This window comes from Coregonus clupeaformis, unplaced genomic scaffold (assembly GCF_020615455.1).
Source record: "Coregonus clupeaformis isolate EN_2021a unplaced genomic scaffold, ASM2061545v1 scaf1594, whole genome shotgun sequence".
Classification (NCBI taxonomy): Eukaryota; Metazoa; Chordata; class Actinopteri; order Salmoniformes; family Salmonidae; genus Coregonus; species Coregonus clupeaformis.
Window position 1 is genome coordinate 87,501 of NW_025535048.1, and position 20,280 is coordinate 107,780.

Consider the following 20,280-nt stretch of genomic DNA (forward strand, 5'->3'; position numbering starts at 1 on the left):
AGGGAGGGGGTAAGAGGTAGAGGGGGGTGACAGGAGGGAGGGGGAAAGAGGTAGAGGGGGGTGACAGGAGGGAGGGGGAAGAGGTAGAGGGGGTGACAGGAGGGAGGGGGAAAGAGGTAGAGGGGGTGACAGGAGGGAGGGGGGAAGAGGCAGAGGGGGTGACAGGAGGGAGGGGGAAAGAGGTAGAGGGGGTGACAGGAGGGAGGGTTCTCTGATACAATAATACAGCCATAATGGAGCTTTCGTTGTCCATGTATCAATTTTGGAGAAATTCATTTGAAATGACTACCATTTACCACTGCATTCACCATTACATGGTACAGTAAATATAATGATTACATGTTACAGTAAATATAATGATTACATGTTACAGTAAATATAATGATAACATGTTACAGTAAATATATTGATTACATGTTACAGTAAATATCATGATTACATGTTACAGTAAATATAATGATTATGTGTTACAGTAAATATAATGAGTACATGTTACATACATACAGTGGGGAGAACAAGTATTTGATACACTGCCAATTTTCCAGGTTTTCCTACTTACAAAGCATGTAGAGGTCTGTAATGTTTATCATAGGTACACTTCAACTGTGAGAGACGGAATCTAAAGAAAATCCAGAAAATCACATTGTATGATTTTTAAGTAATTCATTTGCATTTTATTGCATGACATAAGTATTTGATACATCAGAAATGCAGAACTTAATATTTGGTACAGAAACCTTTGTTTGCAATTACAGAGATCATACGTTTCCTGTAGGTCTTGACCAGGTTTGCACACACTGCAGCAGGGATTTTGGCCCACTCCTCCATACAGACCTTCTCCAGATCCTTCAGGTTTCGGGGCTGTCGCTGGGCAATACGGACTTTCAGCTCCCTCCAAAGATTTTCTATTGGGTTCAGGTCTGGAGACTGGCTAGGCCACTCCAGGACCTTGAGATGCTTTTTACGGAGCCACTCCTTAGTTGCCCTGGCTGTGTGTTTTGGGTCGTTGTCATGCTGGAAGACCCAGCCACGACCCATCTTCAATGCTCTTACTGAGGGAAGGAGGTTGTTGGCCAAGATCTCGTGATACATGGCCCCATCCATCCTCCCCTCAATACGGTGCAGTCGTCCTGTCCCCTTTGCAGAAAAGCATCCCCAAAGAATGATGTTTCCACCTCCATGCTTCACGGTTGGGAAGGTATTCTTGGGGTTGTACTCATCCTTCTTCTTCCTCCAAACACGGCGAGTGGAGTTTAGACCAAAAAGCTCTATTTTTGTCTCATCAGACCACATGACCTTCTCCCATTCCTCCTCTGGATCATCCAGATGGTCATTGGCAAACTTGAGACGGGCCTGGACATGCGCTGGCTTGAGCAGGGGGACCTTGCGTGCACTGCAGGATTTTAATCCATGACGGCGTAGTGTGTTACTAATGGTTTTCTTTGAGACTGTGGTCCCAGCTCTCTTCAGGTCATTGACCAGGTCCTGCCGTGTAGTTCTGGGCTGATCCCTCACCTTCCTCATGATCATTGATGCCCCATGAGGTGAGATCTTGCATGGAGCCCCAGACCGAGGGTGATTGACCGTCATCTTGAACTTCTTCCATTTTCTAATAATTGCGCCAACAGTTGTTGCCTTCTCACCAAGCTGCTTGCATATTGTCCTGTAGCCCACCCCAGCCTTGTGCAGGTCTACAATTTTATCCCTGATGTCCTTACACAGCTCTCTGGTCTTGGCCATTGTGGAGAGGTTGGAGTCTGTTTGATTGAGTGTGTGGACAGGTGTCTTTTATACAGGTAACGAGTTCAAACAGGTGCAGTTAATACAGGTAATGAGTGGAGAACAGGAGGGCTTCTTAAAGAAAAACTAACAGGTATGTGAGAGCCGGAATTCTTAATGGTTGGTAGGTGATCAAATACTTATGTCATGCAATAAAATGCAAATTAATTACTTAAAAATCATACAATGTGATTTTCTGGATTTTTGTTTTAGATTCCGTCTCTCACGGTTGAAGTGTACCTATGATAAAAATTACAGTTTGTAAGTAGGAAAACCTGCAAAATCGGCAGTGTATCAAATACTAGTTCTCCCCACTGTATAATGATTACATATGACAGTAAATATAATGATTACATGTTACATACATATAATGATTACATATGACAGTAAATATAATGATTACAATGGTAGATTTAGACAACATAATAACATTCACCCACTCTGGGGAAAAAATACCAACAATTACATGTTACAGTGAATATACAATGGTAGCGTTAGACAACATGATAACAGAGGTAACAGCACAACCCAGGCAGGTACCCATTTGTTTACATTTCTATTTTAGTCATTTAGCAGACACTCTTATCTAGAGGGTAAGAGCTGCTTGCCTGGAGCTTAGCTTCCTCCCCCTCTGAGTATCCCAGGGTACACTGTCTGTACAACGGCTCCTGACTACACCACATCATCTGTAGAACAATTATTGATCCTTTGAGCTGCAGTGAAGCCTATGGTTGGGCAATTAGATGTATCTCTGACATTATTAAAATATCAGTGCAGTTAAAAATGTGATTTTCCAGTTTTTGTATGATATTTACACACTATGAGGTCGAAATAACACTGAAATTGTGAAAATTATAATAATGTCATTTTTGTGTAAGAGCTGTTTGAAAAAATGACTAGAATTTCAGCTTGTTCAGGTGGGATGGAACTTTTGGCCCACATCATGAGGTCACAATGTGATATAGACCAATGGCTCAGTGATTTATTAGACATACAGTGATGATTTGAAAATAAAACTACAAAGACTTTAACTTTGTAAATAATCGTTCCAATTTCATTTGAAAGGGGGAGATGCCTTTACAAGCCTCTCGGGGTTTCTCTACCTCTCCTAAACATGTTATTTTCCTTTTAAATGTTGAACATATTGTTTTCTATTTTCTTGTATGCAGAAAAAAAAGTATCCCTGTAACACAAATAAAAAATAACCCCCACACACCATTCTACCTCAGCAGCATATTTATTGTCAACATTTTTCAAGACAAAAGAGACCGATCCGCTCACCTGCACGTCGTCTGAGCTTGGTTCGTAGCTCGCCCTCTTGAAGGTATCAGTCACGTTTCGGAGTATCTCCACAGAGGACAGAAGGTCTCCAGCGTAGAAGTTCCTTCTCTGGGTGAGATCCAGCAGGGTCTTGGTCACCTGAGACATCCCATCCCCCGCCAACTTCCCCTGGCCCTTAGCTAGATGGCCCTGGATCTCCAGAAGAAGAAATTAACTATGAGGCCTGATATGTTCTCTACACTGTATTACAGTATATTACTACAGTATTACTACATTGATTGATTTAATTTGTAATGCACTAAAAGGCCAGCATCCTCTGGCCCTTAGCCAGGTGACCCTCCACCTCCAGGAGAAGGAAGTGAAGAGAGACGACCATAAGGCCCTGGCGGTCCTCTTCAGTATAATATAGAGTATATCATTACAGTATTACTACAGTTTATATTACAGCCTCCTCTGACCCTCCACCTCAAGGAGAAGGAAGAGGAGGAAGAGAACTGTGGGACTGTTCTCTGCAGTATATTGCTACAATATGTGGTTTAAACTGTCTGCATTAACATCCGCTGTAGTGTTATAAGTCTCTATAATATGTGGTTTAAACTGTCTACATTAACATCCGCTGTAGTGTTATAAGTCTCTATAATATGTGGTTTAAACTGTCTACATTAACATCCGCTGTAGTGTTATAAGTCTCTATAATATGTGGTTTAAACTGTCTACATTAACATCTGCTGTAGTGTTATAAGTCTCTATAATATGTGGTTTAAACTGTCTGCATTAACATCCGCTGTAGTGTTATAAGTCTCTATAATATGTGGTTTAAACTGTCTGCATTAACATCTGCTGTAGTGTTATTAGTCTCTATAATATTGTCTACTTTCAATATCCACATTACCAATATCCACATTACCAATATCCACATTACCAATATCCACATTACCATGCCACTAGCATAATTGCATATATCGGAAAAGAGCGATAGAGTTTGAAATATATACACTGAAGATGACTAACAACTGAAGAAATATCTACCATCCCCTGTAAGTCTTTCATTTTCACAGTTCTACCCAACTGTATGTCTGAGCCCACAGATGTTTGAAAGCCAATGTAGAAGTATGAAGTAGAACATTAGCGGCAGGGTAGAGAGAGAGAGTAGAGGTATGTCAGTGGAGCGATGACATTTTGCATGACTGGACGGGGTTAATAGTATGCAGTCAGCATTCAGCTTTAAATCTCCTCTATTTTCCCCATTCAAGTACGAGCTTATTATTGTTCAGTATCATTCTATTCGGTCCAATTTGTTCCGGCCTTAAATCCGTTCTGGGTCAGGGAATGATGGATAGAATATTTAATAGAGCCTAAGGCCTAACCATTCATTCTTTAATACATGTATAATAATACTACCTTGCTCTGAGAATAAACAATATATACCTAAATACTACCAAATCATTGCTTCCACAGTAGGGAAAGTGGTTATAAAATACACAGACCAAAGATGAGAAACATCAACGGGAGACATTGGTGCTATGGGGGAAACTGCCAGTAGCACTAAATCAAAGAGTTGCAGAGGTCTATTCATTACAAATGAATGTTATAATTTTCTCCCCTATTGAATGTAGTTAATCTTTGGCAACAGTGCGGTTGGGAACACTGGGTAATGGTGAATTTATGATGCGCCACAAACTGAGATGGAGAGGAGAGGAGAGGAGGAGATGAGAGGAGGAGATGAGAGGAGAGGAGAAGAGAAGAGAAGAGAAGAGAAGAGAAGAGAAGAGAAGAGAAGAGAAGAGAAGAGAAGAGAAGAGAAGAGAAGAGAAGAGAAGAGAAGAGAAGAGAAGAGAAGAGGAGAGGAGAGGAGAGGAGAGGAGAGGAGAGGAGAGGAGAGGAGAGGAGAGGAGAGGAGGGAGAGGAGAGGAGAGGAGAGGAGAGGAGAAGATAAGAAGAGGAGAGGAGAGGAGAAGAGGAGAGGAGAAGAGAATAGGAGAAGAGAGGAGATATAAAGAGAAGTAGACCTACTGAAGATAGACCTACTGATTGCTGAAGGTATCTATATTCATTGGTTATGCAGCGGGCATAGCTGGGTGGTTCCCAATAGGCCACACCACGGTGATCCAGAGAGCAGCGTCGACTAGTGGTGCCTGTGGAAGACAGGAGAGAAAGAGAGAGAGAGAGAGAACGAGGGGAGGGAGAGAGAAGGGGGAGAGAGAGGGTAGCAAGAGAGGGGAGAGGGAGAGAGAGAGGGGAGAGAGAGAGAGTGGAGCAAGAGAGGGGAGAGGGAGAGAGAGAGGGGGGAGGCGGTAGATGGAAAGGGGCAAAGAAATAAGCACAGAACCGGAGAACGGAAGAGAGGAAATATAGGGAGTCAGCAGAGAAGAGCGAGAGAGAGAGAGAGAGAGAGAGAGAGAGAGAGAGAGAGAGAGAGAGAGAGAGAGAGAGAGAGAGAGAGAGAGAGAGAGAGAGAGAGAGAGAGAGAGAGAGAGAGAGAGAGAGAGAGAGAGAGAGAGAGAGAGAGAGAGAGAGAGAGAGAAAGAAAGAGAAAGAGAGAGAGAGAGAAAAGGAGAGAGAGGGGGAGCGAGAGAGAGAGAGAGAGAGAGAGAGAGTGAGAGAGAGAGAGAGAGAGAGAGAAAGAGAGAGGGGAGAGGGTAGCAAGAGAGGGGAGAGGGAGAGAGAGAGGGGGGAGGCGGTAGATGGAAAGGGAGAGGGGTGAAGGATCGAGAGAGAAAGAGAAATAGAGAGGGAGACAGATATGGAAGGGGGAGCAGGTGGGGGGAGAAGGTTGGTGCGGAGTGGAGGCAGAGATAGAGAATGAAATAGTGAGCAAGAGTGTGTGAGAGAGAGAGAGAGAGAGAGAGAGAGAGAGAGAGAGAGAGAGAGAGAGAGAGAAGCAAGGGGAGAGACAAGACATGACAAGAGAGAGAGAGAGAGAGAGAGAGAGAGAGAGAGAGAGAGAGAGAGAGAGAGAGAGAGAGAGAGAGAGAAAGAGGGGGAGAGAGAGAGATTAATACTTGTTCATAGGAGACTTATCTTCCTTGTGTAATTTCCCCCAGCCCCTCACATCTTCCAGTGGGAGTATAGGGCTGAACATACACTATAGCTATTTGGAAGCCAGATGCTACCTTCTGTGTTTGTGCAATAGTGTTAAAGGTTAAATGTTACACATAGCAGAGATATCTACACCAGTGTCTTACATACAACAGAGATATCTACACCAGCGTGTTACATACAACAGAGATATCTACACCAGCGTGTTAAATACAGCAGAGATATCTACACCAGTGTCCTACATACAACAGAGATATCTACACCAGCGTGTTTCATACAGCAGAGATATCTACACCAGCGTGTTACATACAACAGAGATATCTACACCAGCATGTTACATACAGCAGAGATATCTACACCAGTGTCCTACATACAACAGAGATACCTACACCAGCGTGTTACATACAGCAGAGATATCTACACCAGTGTCCTACATACAACAGAGATATCTACACCAGCGTGTTACATACAACAGAGATATCTACACCAGCGTGTTACATACAGCAGAGATATCTACTCCAGCGTGTTACATACAGCAGAGATATCTACACCAGTGTCTTACGTACAACAGAGATATCTACACCAGCGTGTTACATACAACAGAGATATCTACACCAGCGTGTTACATACAACAGAGATATCTACACCAGTGTCTTACATACAACAGAGATATCTATACCAGTGTGTTACATACAGCAGAGATATCTACACCAGCGTGTTACATACAACAGAGATATCTACACCAGCGTGTTACATACAACAGAGATATCTACACCAGCGTGTTACATACAACAGAGATATCTACACCAGTGTCTTACATACAACAGAGATATCTACACCAGCGTGTTACATACAGCAGAGATATCTACACCAGCGTGTTACATACAGCAGAGATATCTACACCAGCGTCTTACATACAACAGAGATATCTACACCAGCGTGTTACAAACAACAGAGATATCTACACCAGCGTGTTACATACAGCAGAGATATCTACACCAGCGTGTTACATACAACAGAGATATCTACACCAGCGTGTTACATACAGCAGAGATATCTACACCAGCGTGTTACATACAGCAGAGATATCTACACCAGTGTCTTACATACAACAGAGATATCTACACCAGCGTGTTACATACAACAGAGATATCTACACCAGCGTGTTACATACAACAGAGATATCTACACCAGTGTCTTACATACAGCAGAAATATCTATACCAGCGTGTTACATACAGCAGAGATATCTACACCAGCGTGTTACATACAACAGAGATATCTACACCAGCGTGTTACATACAACAGAGATATCTACACCAGCGTGTTACATACAACAGAGATATCTACACCAGTGTCTTACATACAACAGAGATATCTACACCAGCGTGTTACATACAGCAGAGATATCTACACCAGTGTCTTACATACAACAGAGATATCTACACCAGCGTGTTACATACAACAGAGATATCTACACCAGCGTGTTACATACAACAGAGATATCTACACCAGTGTCTTACATACAGCAGAAATATCTATACCAGCGTGTTACATACAGCAGAGATATCTACACCAGCGTGTTACATACAACAGAGATATCTACACCAGCGTGTTACATACAACAGAGATATCTACACCAGCGTGTTACATACAACAGAGATATCTACACCAGTGTCTTACATACAACAGAGATATCTACACCAGCGTGTTACATACAGCAGAGATATCTACACCAGCGTCTTACATACAACAGAGATATCTACACCAGCGTGTTACATACAACAGAGATATCTACACCAGCGTGTTACATACAACAGAGATATCTACACCAGTGTCTTACATACAGCAGAAATATCTATACCAGCGTGTTACATACAGCAGAGATATCTACACCAGCGTGTTACATACAACAGAGATATCTACACCAGCGTGTTACATACAACAGAGATATCTACACCAGCGTGTTACATACAGCAGAGATATCTACACCAGTGTCTTACATACAGCAGAGATATCTACACCAGCGTGTTACATACAGCAGAGATATCTACACCAGCGTGTTACATACAGCAGAGATATCTACACCAGCGTGTTACATACAACAGAGATATCTACACCAGCGTGTTACAAACAACAGAGATATCTACACCAGCGTGTTACATACAACAGAGATATCTACACCAGCATGTTACATACAGCAGAGATATCTACACCAGCGTGTTACATACAACAGAGATATCTACACCAGCGTTTTACATACAGCAGAGATATCTACACCAGCGTGTTACATACAACAGAGATATCTACACCAGCGTTTTACATACAACAGAGATATCTACACCAGCGTTTTACATACAACAGATATATCTACACCAGCGTCTCTCACATCATATGTGCTTTCATCTGTGTTCAACTGCAACAAGCAACAAGGCATGTCCACACATTAAAAAAACAAATTGGATACACTGTGTCAGGGTATCAACATAGTAGCACTGACACTGATATGAGGACACGCACACACACACACACACACACACACCATCCAACGCCACGCCATCTTCCACAAGGGTTTTGCATCATACCTACCCAGCTGTTGACTTGCTGGAGAGTACTCCACACATGGCTCCACCAAGAGATGCACACACGCACACACACACACACACACTCCCCCACCCCACTGAGCATCCCTGTTTCCTCAACACAATCCCCCTGGTCCTGTTTCCATCTCTTTTCACAGACCAGATAGAACTCGGCTGGGTCCCAAATGGCACCATATTCCCTACATAGTGCACTATTTTTGACCAAGGCCAAAAGTAATGCTTTATATAGGGAATAGGGTTCAATTTGGGACGCAAAACCTTCGTCTAACCAAACACCTCCTGCAGTTTTCAATGTCCTCCGTATCCAGTGGTCTGATAGTGGAATCAAACAGAGAGCGCGGTGGAGGACTAGAGGGTTCAGTGTGACTGCTTCCATGCTTCAATTTCTACCATTCACAACACAAACAACCACAGCAGCTTATCAGCCCCACCGCATGGATGAACCAACAGGTACACTGTGGAGTCATCAGGTCTCTGATAAACAGGAGGAGGACAAGGAGGAGGACAAGGAGGAGGACAAGGGGAGGGGAGGGAAGGAGGAGGAGGAGGAGGAGGAGGAGGAGGAGGAGGACAGGGGGAGGAAGAGGAGGCCTTTTTCCTTGCTTGTAGAAAACAGCAGTTAGAAAGTGCCATTCTGCTGTAGGTAATATAATCATAGGAAGCCTGGTAATGTGGCCCTGTCGTTGACTGTAGGCTATTTAAAAACACATCAAATCAAATCAAATTTTATTTGTCACATACACGTGTTTAGCAGATGTTATTGCGGGAGTAGCGAAATGCTTGTGCTTCTAGCTCCGACAGTGCAGTAATATCTGACAAGTAATATCTAACAATTTCACAACATATACCCAATACACACAAATCCAAGTAAGGAATGGAATTTAAGAATATATACATATATGGACAAGCAATGACAGAGCGGCATTGACTAAGATACAGTAGAATATTATAGAACAGAATACAGAATATACATATGAGATGAGTAATGCAAGATATGTAAACATTATTAAAGTGACTAGTGTTCCATTTATTAAAGTGGCCAGTGATTTCAATAGGCAGCAGCGGCCTCTAATGTGCTAGTGATGGCTATTTCACAGTCTGATGGCCTTGAGATAGAAGCTATTTTTCATTCTCTCTGTCCCAGCTTTGATGCACCTGTACAGACCTTGCTTTCTGGATGATAGCGGGGTGAACAGGCAGTGGCTCGGGTGGTTGATGTCCTTGATGATCTTTTTGGCCTTCCTGTGACATTGGGTGCTGTAGGTGTCCTGTAGGGCGGGTAGTTTGCCCCCGGTAATGCATTCAGCAGACCGCACCACCCTCTGGAGAGCCCTGCGGTTGCGGGCGGTGCAGTTGCCATACCAGGCGGTGATACAGCCCGACAGGATGCTCTCAATTGGGCATCTGTAAACATTTGTGAGGGTTTTAGGTGCCAAGCCAAATTTCTTCAGCCTCCTGAGGTTGAAGAGGCTCTGTTGCGTCTTCTTCACCACACTGTCTGTGTGGATGGACCATTTCAGTTTGTCAGTGATGTGTACGCCAAGGAACTTGAAGCTTTCCACCTTCTCCACTGCGATCCCGTCGATCTGGATAGGGGGGGTGCACCCGCTGCTGTTTCCTGAAGTCCACAATCATCTCCTTTGTTTTGTTGATGTTGAGTGACAGGTTATTTCTATGGCACCACACTCCCAGAGCCCTCACCTCCTCCCTGTAGGCTGTCTCGTCATTGTTGGTAATCAAGCCTACTACTGTTGTGTCGTCTACAAACTTGATGATTGAGTTGGAGGCGTGCTTGGCCACGCAGTCATGGGTGAACAGGGAGTACAGGAGGGGGCTGAGCATGCACCCTTGTGGGGCCCCAGTGTTGAGGATCAGCGAAGTGTAGATGTTGTTTCCTACCTTCACCACCAGGGGGCGGCCTGTCAGGAAGTCCAGGACCCAGTTGCACAGGGTGGGGTTCAGACCCAGGGCCTCGAGCTTAATGATGAGCTTGGAGGGTACTAAGGTGTTGAATGCTGAGCTATAGTAAATGAACAGCATTCTTACATAGGTATTCCTCTTGTCCAGATGGGATACGGCAGTGTGCAGTGTAATGGAGATTGCATCGTCTGTGGATCTATTGAGGCGGTAAGCAAATTTAAGTGAGTCTAAGGTGACAGGTAAGGTAGAGGTGATATGATCCTTGACTAGTCTCTCAAAGCACTTCATGATGACAGAGGTGAGTGCTACGGGGCGATAGTCATTTAGTTCAGTTACCTTTGCTTTCTTGGGTACAGGAACAATGGTGGCCATCTTGAAGCATGTGAGGACAGCAGACTGGGATAGGGAGAGATTGAATATGTCCATAAACACAACAGCCAGCTGGTCTGCGCATGCTCTGAGGACGCGGCTAGGGATTCCGTCTGGGCCGGCAGCCTTGCGGGGGTTAACATACTTAAATATCTTACTCACATCGGCCACTGAGAAGGACAGCCCACAGTCCTTGGTAGTGGGCCGCATCGGTGGCACTGTGTTATCCTCAAAGCGGGCGAAGAAGGTGTTTAGCTTGTCCGGAAGCTAGACGTCAGTGTCGGTGACGTGGCTGGTTTTCCTTTTGTAGTCCGTGATTGTCTGTAGACCCTGCCACATACGTCTTGTGTCTGAGCTGTTGAATTGCGACTCTACTTTGTCTGTATACTGATGTTTTGCCAGTTTAATTGCCTTGCAGAGTGAGTAGCTACACTGTTTGTATTCTGCCATATTCCCAGTCACCTTGCCATGGTTAAATGCGGTGTTTCGCGCTTTCAGTTTTGCGCCAATGCTGCCATCTGTCCACGGTTTCTGGTTAGGGTAGGTTTTAATAGTCACAGTGGGCACAACATCGTTTCAGTGTATTCGTCTAAATTGTTTTTGCAAGCTACCCGGAACATATCCCAGTCCGCATGATCAAAACAATCTTGAAGCGTGGATTCCGATTGGTCAGACCAGCGTTGAATAGTCCTTAGCATGGGTACTTCCTGTTTGAGTTTCTGCCTATAGGAAGGGAGGAGCAAAATGGAGTCGTGGTCAGATTTGCAGAAAGGAGGGCAGGGAAGGGCATTATAACCATCCCAGAAGTTCGAATAGCAATGGTCGAGGATTTTAGCAGCCCGAGTACAATAGTCGATATGTTGATAGAACTTCGGCAGCCTAGTCCTCAAATTTGCTTTGTTAAAATCCCTGGCTACAATAAATGCAGCCTCAGGATATGTGGTTTCCAGTTTGCATGAAGTCCAGTGAAGTTCTTTGAGGGCCGTTGTTGTATCGGCTTGAGGGGGGATATACACGGCCATGACTATAACTAAATAAATTTATCTTGGGAGATAATACGGTCTGCATTTGATTGTGAGGTATTCTAGGTTGGGTGAACAAAAGGACTTGAGTTCCTGTATGTTACTACAATTACACCATGAAACACCATGAAACACACACCTCCACCCTTCTGCTTCCCGGAGAGATATTTATTTCTGTCTGCGCGATGAACTGTCTGGCTGGACCGATTTTGACAGAATATCCCCAGAGAACCATGTTTCTGTGAAACAAAGTATATTACAGGCCCTGATGTCTCTCTGGAATGAAATCCTTGAAATCCTTGCCCTGAGCTCGTCGACTTTGTTATCCAAAGACTGAACATTAGCGAGTAGTATACTTGGAAGCAGTGGGTGGTGTGCGAGCCTCCTAAGTCGAACCAGCAGGCCGCTCCGAGTGCCTCTCCTCCGCCGGCGATGTTTTGGGTCAGCCGCCGGAATCAGTTCAATTGCCCTGGGGAGAGCAAACAAAGGATCTGCTTCGGGAAAGACGTATTCCTGGTCATAATGCTGGTGAGTTACCGCCGCTCTGATATCTAATCGTTTTTCCCGGCTGTATGTAATGACACAAAACACTTCCTGAGCTAATAACGTAAAAAATAATACATTAAAAAAAAAAAATACCACAAAGTTCCCTAAGAGCTAGTCGCGAGGCCGCCATCTTCGTCGGCACCAGGTCTCCGTCGGCGCCATTGACTCTCACAGAATTGACATAATGCTGTGAGGGTCAATGCAATGCAAATAGGGAAATCTGTTCAGTAGATACCATCTGCGTCCAGAATGGCACCCTATTCCCTATGTAGTGCAGCATTTAAAAAAAAGTACTGCATTGTATAGGAAATAGGGTGCCATTTGGGACTCACACCCCCGTGTAAAGCACTTCAAATCCATCACAGCAGGAATGGATGTTTCAGTGGAATGTGACAGGGACATATCCATCACCACTAGTCCGCTCTACACATGAGTAATGGACAGAAAGCTCCCAATGAAAAGCCAACATATAGCGCCTGGAAAATGACTAATTTCATTATCAACTAAGGTACAGTAGAACATTCTGAAGTGCTCTAGTTTCCCTTGGTTCATTATTCGGTCAATGGCCATACAGTGACCGGAGCCAGAATTCAGACCAGCAGGACAATCCTTTTTTAAAAGTGTTATTTTGCATGTTTTTAATTAATCAAAGTTAAAGTGAAGACTTGAATGTAAAAAGTAGGATAAGTGGGTGGGTCCGACAAGTGTTGGATGCCACGCTCACATGCCCCAAAGGCAGTGATGGTAACCACTAGGCTAGACAAAACCCCAGGGCATGACCGTGTTCTTACCTGTAGCATTAGGAGGACACACACACACACACACACACACACATCTCCTTACCCGTGGCATTGGGAGGACACCTGTTGAAGGCCAGTTCTCCTGAAGGTGTTCTTTTCCACACCATGGATACAGCATAGTCCTCCAGACAGATCTCATACGGCGCTGGGTAGGGAACCGTAGACAACACATTGCTGGGTTATTGCTGACTCAGAAATATGTATAGGCCAGAGGAGGCTGGTGGGAGGAGCTATAGGAGGACGGGCTCATTCAGGGAACAGAACCGGAAAACAGAAAATAACAAAATTATTTAAGGAACAGAAGCCGAACCATAAACTAAAGTGATATATACTGTTCCGGAAGAGAACCATTATTTTAAAAGCATGGGAACCGGTTAATAACGTTATTTTAAGTCGCAACAAAGCGCCTATGCAAAGCCTTCACTCTGTCACTCAGAAATGATTATTATTATTATTCCAGTGTCTGCCTGCCAGCTGGAAATCTTTGCCAGTTGGTGTACATTTGTGTGTAGGCTACCTGCCACTCCCCTGTGAAGCATAGGTTCCTGTAGCCCCTCCCCCTCTGAAGCATAGGTTACTGAAGCCCCTCCCCCTCTGAAGCATAGGTTAATGTAGCCCCTCCCCCTCTGAAGCATAGGTTACTGTAGCCCCTCCCCCTCTGAAGCATAGGTTACTGTAGCCCCTCCCCCTCTGAAGCATAGGTTACTGTAGCCCCTCCCCCTCTGAAGCATAGGTTACTGTAGCCCCTCCCTCTCTGAAGCATAGGTTACTGTAGCCCCTCCCCCTCTGAAGCATAGGTTACTGTAGCCTACTGACAACGTTACAAGCGTAATTCAGAAATTAGGGAGAGATGTTTAATTAGAGAAGAATGGATTTACTTTTTCAATGCTAGTTAAGGATACTATAGTTATCACGTTTCACATCGGATTTATTAACTACAAAAAGGTAAGACGTGATTTTAATTCTAGTGCTGCTCTGCACACACAAGCTTGTTAGCTAGTTAGCTAGCTAACGTTTGCTCTGGTCCAACGTTAAACCAACTCGGAAGTTCAAAGACATTCAAAGTTCCTCCATAGAAGCTGCTCCTCCGCAGTGGGCCTAATTCAGATAATGCATGTCATAACAAGATGCCCAGCGCTTCAAGGCAAGCTTCCTCCATACTCTCTCGCTCTCTCCTCACCCTCAACATTTCAGTTGCATCTCGCGCCCTACACTGTGACTGGCAGCACAGTGTGTGTGTTTGTCTTTCATTATGATTAAAACATGCTGTTACGGCAAAATACAATTTGCTATTAACGACTTTCCTATACAGATTAAATGGCTTACCCTCCATAGCAAGCAGCTCTGGGTGCACTGATCAGTAAAGTTATTTAATGTAGAGATAAATGTAAAAAAAATTATATATATTTCAGAGGTTTAAAAAGGAACAGAAAGGAACAGAAAGGAACAATATAAACCGGTATTTTTTTGGGTTAGAACCAGTTCAGAACTTTATTTTGCTGGTCGGAACAGTGGAACGGAATGAAAAAAAGAATGGTTCTGTTCATGTAATTTTGGTTCCAACCCCTGGTTTCCATATGTTTGATGTGTTTGATACCATTATATTAATTCCATTCCAGCCATTACAAGGAGCATGTCCTCCTATAGCTCCTCCCACCAGCCTCATCTGACTTAGGCTATGTTGTCTGTAATTGCATAAGTGTAGACTAGATTGTAACTAGATTGTAATACATGAAAATGCTGTATTTCAAAAATGTTTTCTTTGTGTTGGATTAAACTGGATGCTTAAAATAGAACAGGTCTGAAAAAGATTGATAATGGGAACTGTTTCCCTACAGTCCTTCTCTAAAACAGACACTGTGCCACTCTTTACAGGGCGATAATGGTCAAACAAAAGCTTGAATTTGCATTAATCGCCGTGGTAGCGAACGGTCTCCATGGAGATTCAAACAAGTGAGTGGATCAACAACATCACTTAATATTAAGATATTAATCATAAATTAGGCCTACAGCTAGAAGCTAGTCTATCTCCATTCTCTCTCTCTCTCTCTCTCTCTCTCTCTCTCTCTCTCTCTCTCTCTCTCTCTCTCTCTCTGCTCTCTAGTCTATCTCCATTCTCTCTCTCTCTCTCTCTAGTCTATCTCCATTCTCTCTCTCTCTCTCTCTCTCTCTAGTCTATCTCCATTCTCTCTCTCTCTAGTCTATCTCCATTCTCTCTCTCTCTCTCTCTCTCTCTCTCTCTCTCTCTCTCTCTCTCTCTCTCTCTCTCTCTCTCTAGTCTATCTCCATTCTCTCTCTCTCTCTAGTCTATCTCCACTCTCTCTCTCTCTCTCTCTCTCTCTCTCTCTCTCTCTCTCTCTCTCTCTCTCTCTCTCTCTCTCTCTCTCTCTCTCTCTCTCTCTCTCTCTCTCTCTCTCTGTTCTCTCTCTGTTCTCTCTCTCTGTTCTCTCTCTCTGTTCTCTCTCCGTTCTCTCTATCTAAAAAGTATATCTAAATTCTCTCTCTCTAGTCTATCTCCATTCTCTCTCTCTCTCTCTCTCTCTCTCTCTCTCTCTCTCTCTCTCTCTCTCTCTCTCTCTCTCTCTCTCTCTCTCTCTCTCTCTCTCTCTCTCTCTCTCTCTCTCTCTCTCTCTCTCTCTCTCTCTCTCTATTCTCTCGCTAGTCTCTCTCTATTCTCTCTCTAGTCTCTCTCTAGTCTCTCTCCATTCTCTCTCTCTCTCTCTCTCTCTCTCTCTCTCTCTCTCTCTGTGTTCTCTCGCTGTTCTCTCTCTCTCTCTCTCTCTCTCTTGCTCTCTCTCTCTCTCTCTATTCTCTCGCTAGTCTCTCTCTAGTCTCTCTCTAGTATCTCTCTAGTCTCTCTCTAGTCTCTCTCCATTCTCTCTCTCTCTAACGTTCTCCTCTTAAAGCTACAGTCTGTGATTTGGGAAGCTGTTCAATTGTCATTTCAATTCTTGATATTTACCCATTGGTTCTTGAAGAATAGACAATAACCTACAGTATGCATATCTAATGAGTTTAGCACAACTGTCAATCTTTATCATAACCCAAAATATAAGGTTTTTATTACTCTGTTGTTGAATCCATTGTTGGATTGCAGACTGTATCTTCACATGCTCTGTCTGTTTTCAGAGCAGAAGCTGGGCTACCTACCCTCTGCTTTATGTAACTCTTATCCTATCCTCCTACAGCTCCCTCTTCCTCAGCATAGAGGAAGATCATTATCTTCACGCCACACTTACAGTTAATTGACTCTTGCAGTCTCAATTATGGCGGTTATGGGGTTATCGTTACCTGGGCAACGCTGGTCACTGCACTTGCGGACTTCATCCCCCAGTGCCCTCGCACTGTTGCCCGGTGACCGCCGCCCCCTGGCACACCCGCGACCGCCTCTGCCAACCCCCGTCACATGACTTGGAGCAGCCACTCCAAGGCCCCCAGGGATTCCACTGGCCATTGGCTGAGGAGGAGACAGATCAGTTAAACCACTGGCCATTGGCTGAGGAGGAGAGACATATCAAAGTTAAACCACTGGCCATTGGCTGCGGAGGAGACACATCACTGTTAAAGAGGGGCTCTTTCTCAAATGCCTAAATATCTGTCCTCTCGTTGTGTCTCCTCCTCGTGTCCTCTCCTTGTGTCTCCTCCTCGTGTCCTCTCCTTGTGTCCTCTCCTCGTGTCCTCTCCTTGTGTCCTCTTCTTGTGTCCTCTCCTTGTGTCCTCTCTTTGTATCCTATCTTTATGTCCTCTACTTGTTTCCTCTCCTTGTTTCCACTCCTTGTTTCCTCTCCACGTGTCCTCTCCTTATTTCCTCTCCTTGTGTGCTCTCCTTGTCTGCTGATTGCCTTATCCACAGGGGGTACTTGAGAAGACTCATGAGACCATAGTCCTACTGGTAAAATGTACATGAGGGGGTACTTCAGGGGTACTCTGGGAAGAGCAACATTTAGTTGGTAGTACAGATACCACATGACCTTGAACATTCTATGTTCTATGTCCCCCAGGGGATGCAGCTATACTATGAAGTGTATCTAGAAAATGTGAATTCATTTTTACACAGACACCAGTAAGTGGGATTATATATACTGGGACACATGGGTTGTGTCCCAAACATGTGTCCCAAATGGCACCCTATTCAATATATAGTGCACTAGCTTTGACCAGGACCCAGGGAATAGGGTGCCATTTGGGACACATCTATGGACATGTTTTATAGTACCCAGAGATATAGTAAAAAATGAGTTTTTGGCAGAATTTTAGCCGGATTCAATTAATAAAATGACTGATAATACTTGTAATAATCAGGAATATGTCTCCTTTTATGGCTGGGGAGGCTGCCCTGGGACTGCGGTGATAACTTTCCTCACTTTGCCAATATTAAAACGCCTTTTATGATAAAGTTTCCCAAAGCAGTGGCATGTTTTATGGCTTTTTAATGAACACAGTAAAATCGAGCATTAGAAAAAAACAGATGGTCCCCCTCAGCTAAACAGTTAATCACATGACCTTGTCTGAAAGGTGGAACAACCCTGGGAAGTGAGACACACTCCTCTATTTCCTCTCTCCATTCCTCCTCCATCCCTCCATCCGACCTGTATTTAACCCCGTATCTACACACAGGTCCAAGGACTAACCTCAGTGGAGGTCTGAAATGGACAGAAATGATCCCAACCACGTCCATCACACAACAAGCCAGTACTGCAACGTTTACCTACTTCACACCAAGATTTGGTGTGAGAGCATTGATTGTCTCCCAGTTTTCTATAACATTATCAATGCATTACTGTAAAAATCATATTTGAAGACGAGAGTTCCAGGGTTCTGACTTCATACATTCAGACTGCTAGCAGTCCACTAATACTAAGCTAGCATCTAAGTGTTGGAAATACCTCTGAGACAGACAGTTTAGCGTAGCAAACACTGCACTACATGAATAACACATATACAGTATATCCAACAGGATTTTAATACATCTAATTGATGGGACATGGTCACTAGCTTTTTGGTAGCGTAGTTGACTAAGATATTGTCATGAGGGCGGCCATGTGTGTTTGCAAGGCAGATGTTCTGGGTTCTAGTCTCTGTGTGAAAGTGGGACGGCTGAGCGAGCACAGTGACGTCCGTCACATGGACACACACACTGTGTCAGCCAGGCCCTGATCTGTCTGGATTGCAGAACTCTCTGGTCTCTCTGCCCAGTGCTAGATTGACCAACAGTCTTATTGCAGTAGTTACAGATACTGTAGTAGTTTTGTATTCAGAATTAAATTTTGCTTGACATGTTCATATTGTTCACAGCATGTATTTTGTATGGTGATTCAGAAGCTGCTTTTATTTTATTAAAAGGATAGTTCGTCCAAATTACATCATGTTCAAATCATCCAAAATTACTGCTGAGAGATTAGTGCTTTTTGAAGTCGGTTCGTTTTCAGTTAGATTCATAAAATAGATTTATAAATGTTTTTAAATTAAATGCACTATGCATTATGAGGGTTGAATGCTGTAACAACACAGAATACAACAATTAATACAAGTCCCATGATGGTAGTGACTTCCCATTGCTGCTTATCACTTATTAACCATAATTTATTCACATTACTTTACTTTAATAAAATATGTGTTTTATTTGATTACTTTTTTATTTCATTCCAAGTCATCTCAATATTTTAGTAGTTCTTCAAAGTAAATAAGGCATACTTTTATGACTGCTGAATACCAACTACTAATCACTTAGATAATGTAATTTCAGGTAGAGAGACCCTGAGAAGCAGCTGCCCTCTATATCTATCTTCTGTCTCTTCTCTCCCTCTCCATGTCTGCCCCACACTAACCTAATGTAGCAGGTGTAAAAGAAACACACAGACCGGACAAGTAGGCACGCAATGGATTATGGTCATTGCAGTTAATTACCATGTTTTCTGGACTAAACTATGTAGAATATTGGCCTGTTGGAAACTACAACTCCCGACTACATCACACAGTTCGGGCTTGATCTGATTTATCTCTAGAGAAACTACTTAATGTGCGCATTGAGCTCACAGAAGAAGAAAAAAACTGAACGAAATGGAATTCAAATAATTGAACCGACATCAGTCAATTTGTTGTTTCAAAAACAAAAAATATCCACAATTTTGGTTAATCGCTCAGCACTATCTATAAGTGACTTTTTTGAGCTTCACAATCAATGTTGAGGATGGTGATGATGATGATGGTGATGATGGTGATGGTGATGGTGATGGTGATGATGGCATTAATAGCTACGTGGCCCAGTCAGAGTCTTACCTGTGCAGTCTGGATTGTAACACTCTCTGCTCTCCGCCCAGTGGCCACGACACTCTGACCCACCGTGGGCGGCGGCTGAGCACTGTCTGGTCCTCTGCTGGGTCCCGTTGGCACAGGTCACTGAACAGTCACTCCACAGGCTCCACTCCTGCCACTGGCCGTCCACTGGGGCGCACACACACACACACACACACACACACACACACACACACACACACACACACACACACACACACACACACACACACACACACACACACACACAGACAGACAGACACGCACAAACACACACACACACAGACACGCACGAACACACACACACACACACACACACACACAGACAGACACGCACAAACACACACACACACACACACACACACACACACACACACACACACACAGACAGACAGACACGCACGACACACACACACACACACACACACACACACACACACACACACACACAGACAGACAGACAGACAGACACGAACACACACACACACACACACACACAAACAGAAAGACAGACAGACATCCCAGTCCCAAGAGGGAGAGAAATAGGACAGTCAGGCAGAAGAAGTGGAAGGAGACCATATTCAAATGGCTATCTTCAGGTTGAGAGCCTGACAACCAGACACCCATA

General features: G+C 43.9%; 1 protein-coding gene across 1 annotated transcript in view; it reads right to left on the reverse strand.

The window, feature by feature from the left end:
• The window catches only part of LOC121553293 (adhesion G protein-coupled receptor B3), a gene marked incomplete at its 5' end in the record, with an annotated part of 101,740 nt that overhangs the window by 70,611 nt on the left and 10,849 nt on the right, over window positions 1–20,280 (reverse strand). Inside the window, 6 exon segments of the mRNA XM_045218459.1 lie at window positions 3,061–3,255; window positions 5,089–5,195; window positions 13,402–13,503; window positions 16,650–16,689; window positions 16,691–16,815; window positions 19,638–19,802. Coding sequence (XP_045074394.1) covers window positions 3,061–3,255; window positions 5,089–5,195; window positions 13,402–13,503; window positions 16,650–16,689; window positions 16,691–16,815; window positions 19,638–19,802 — 734 coding nt within the window.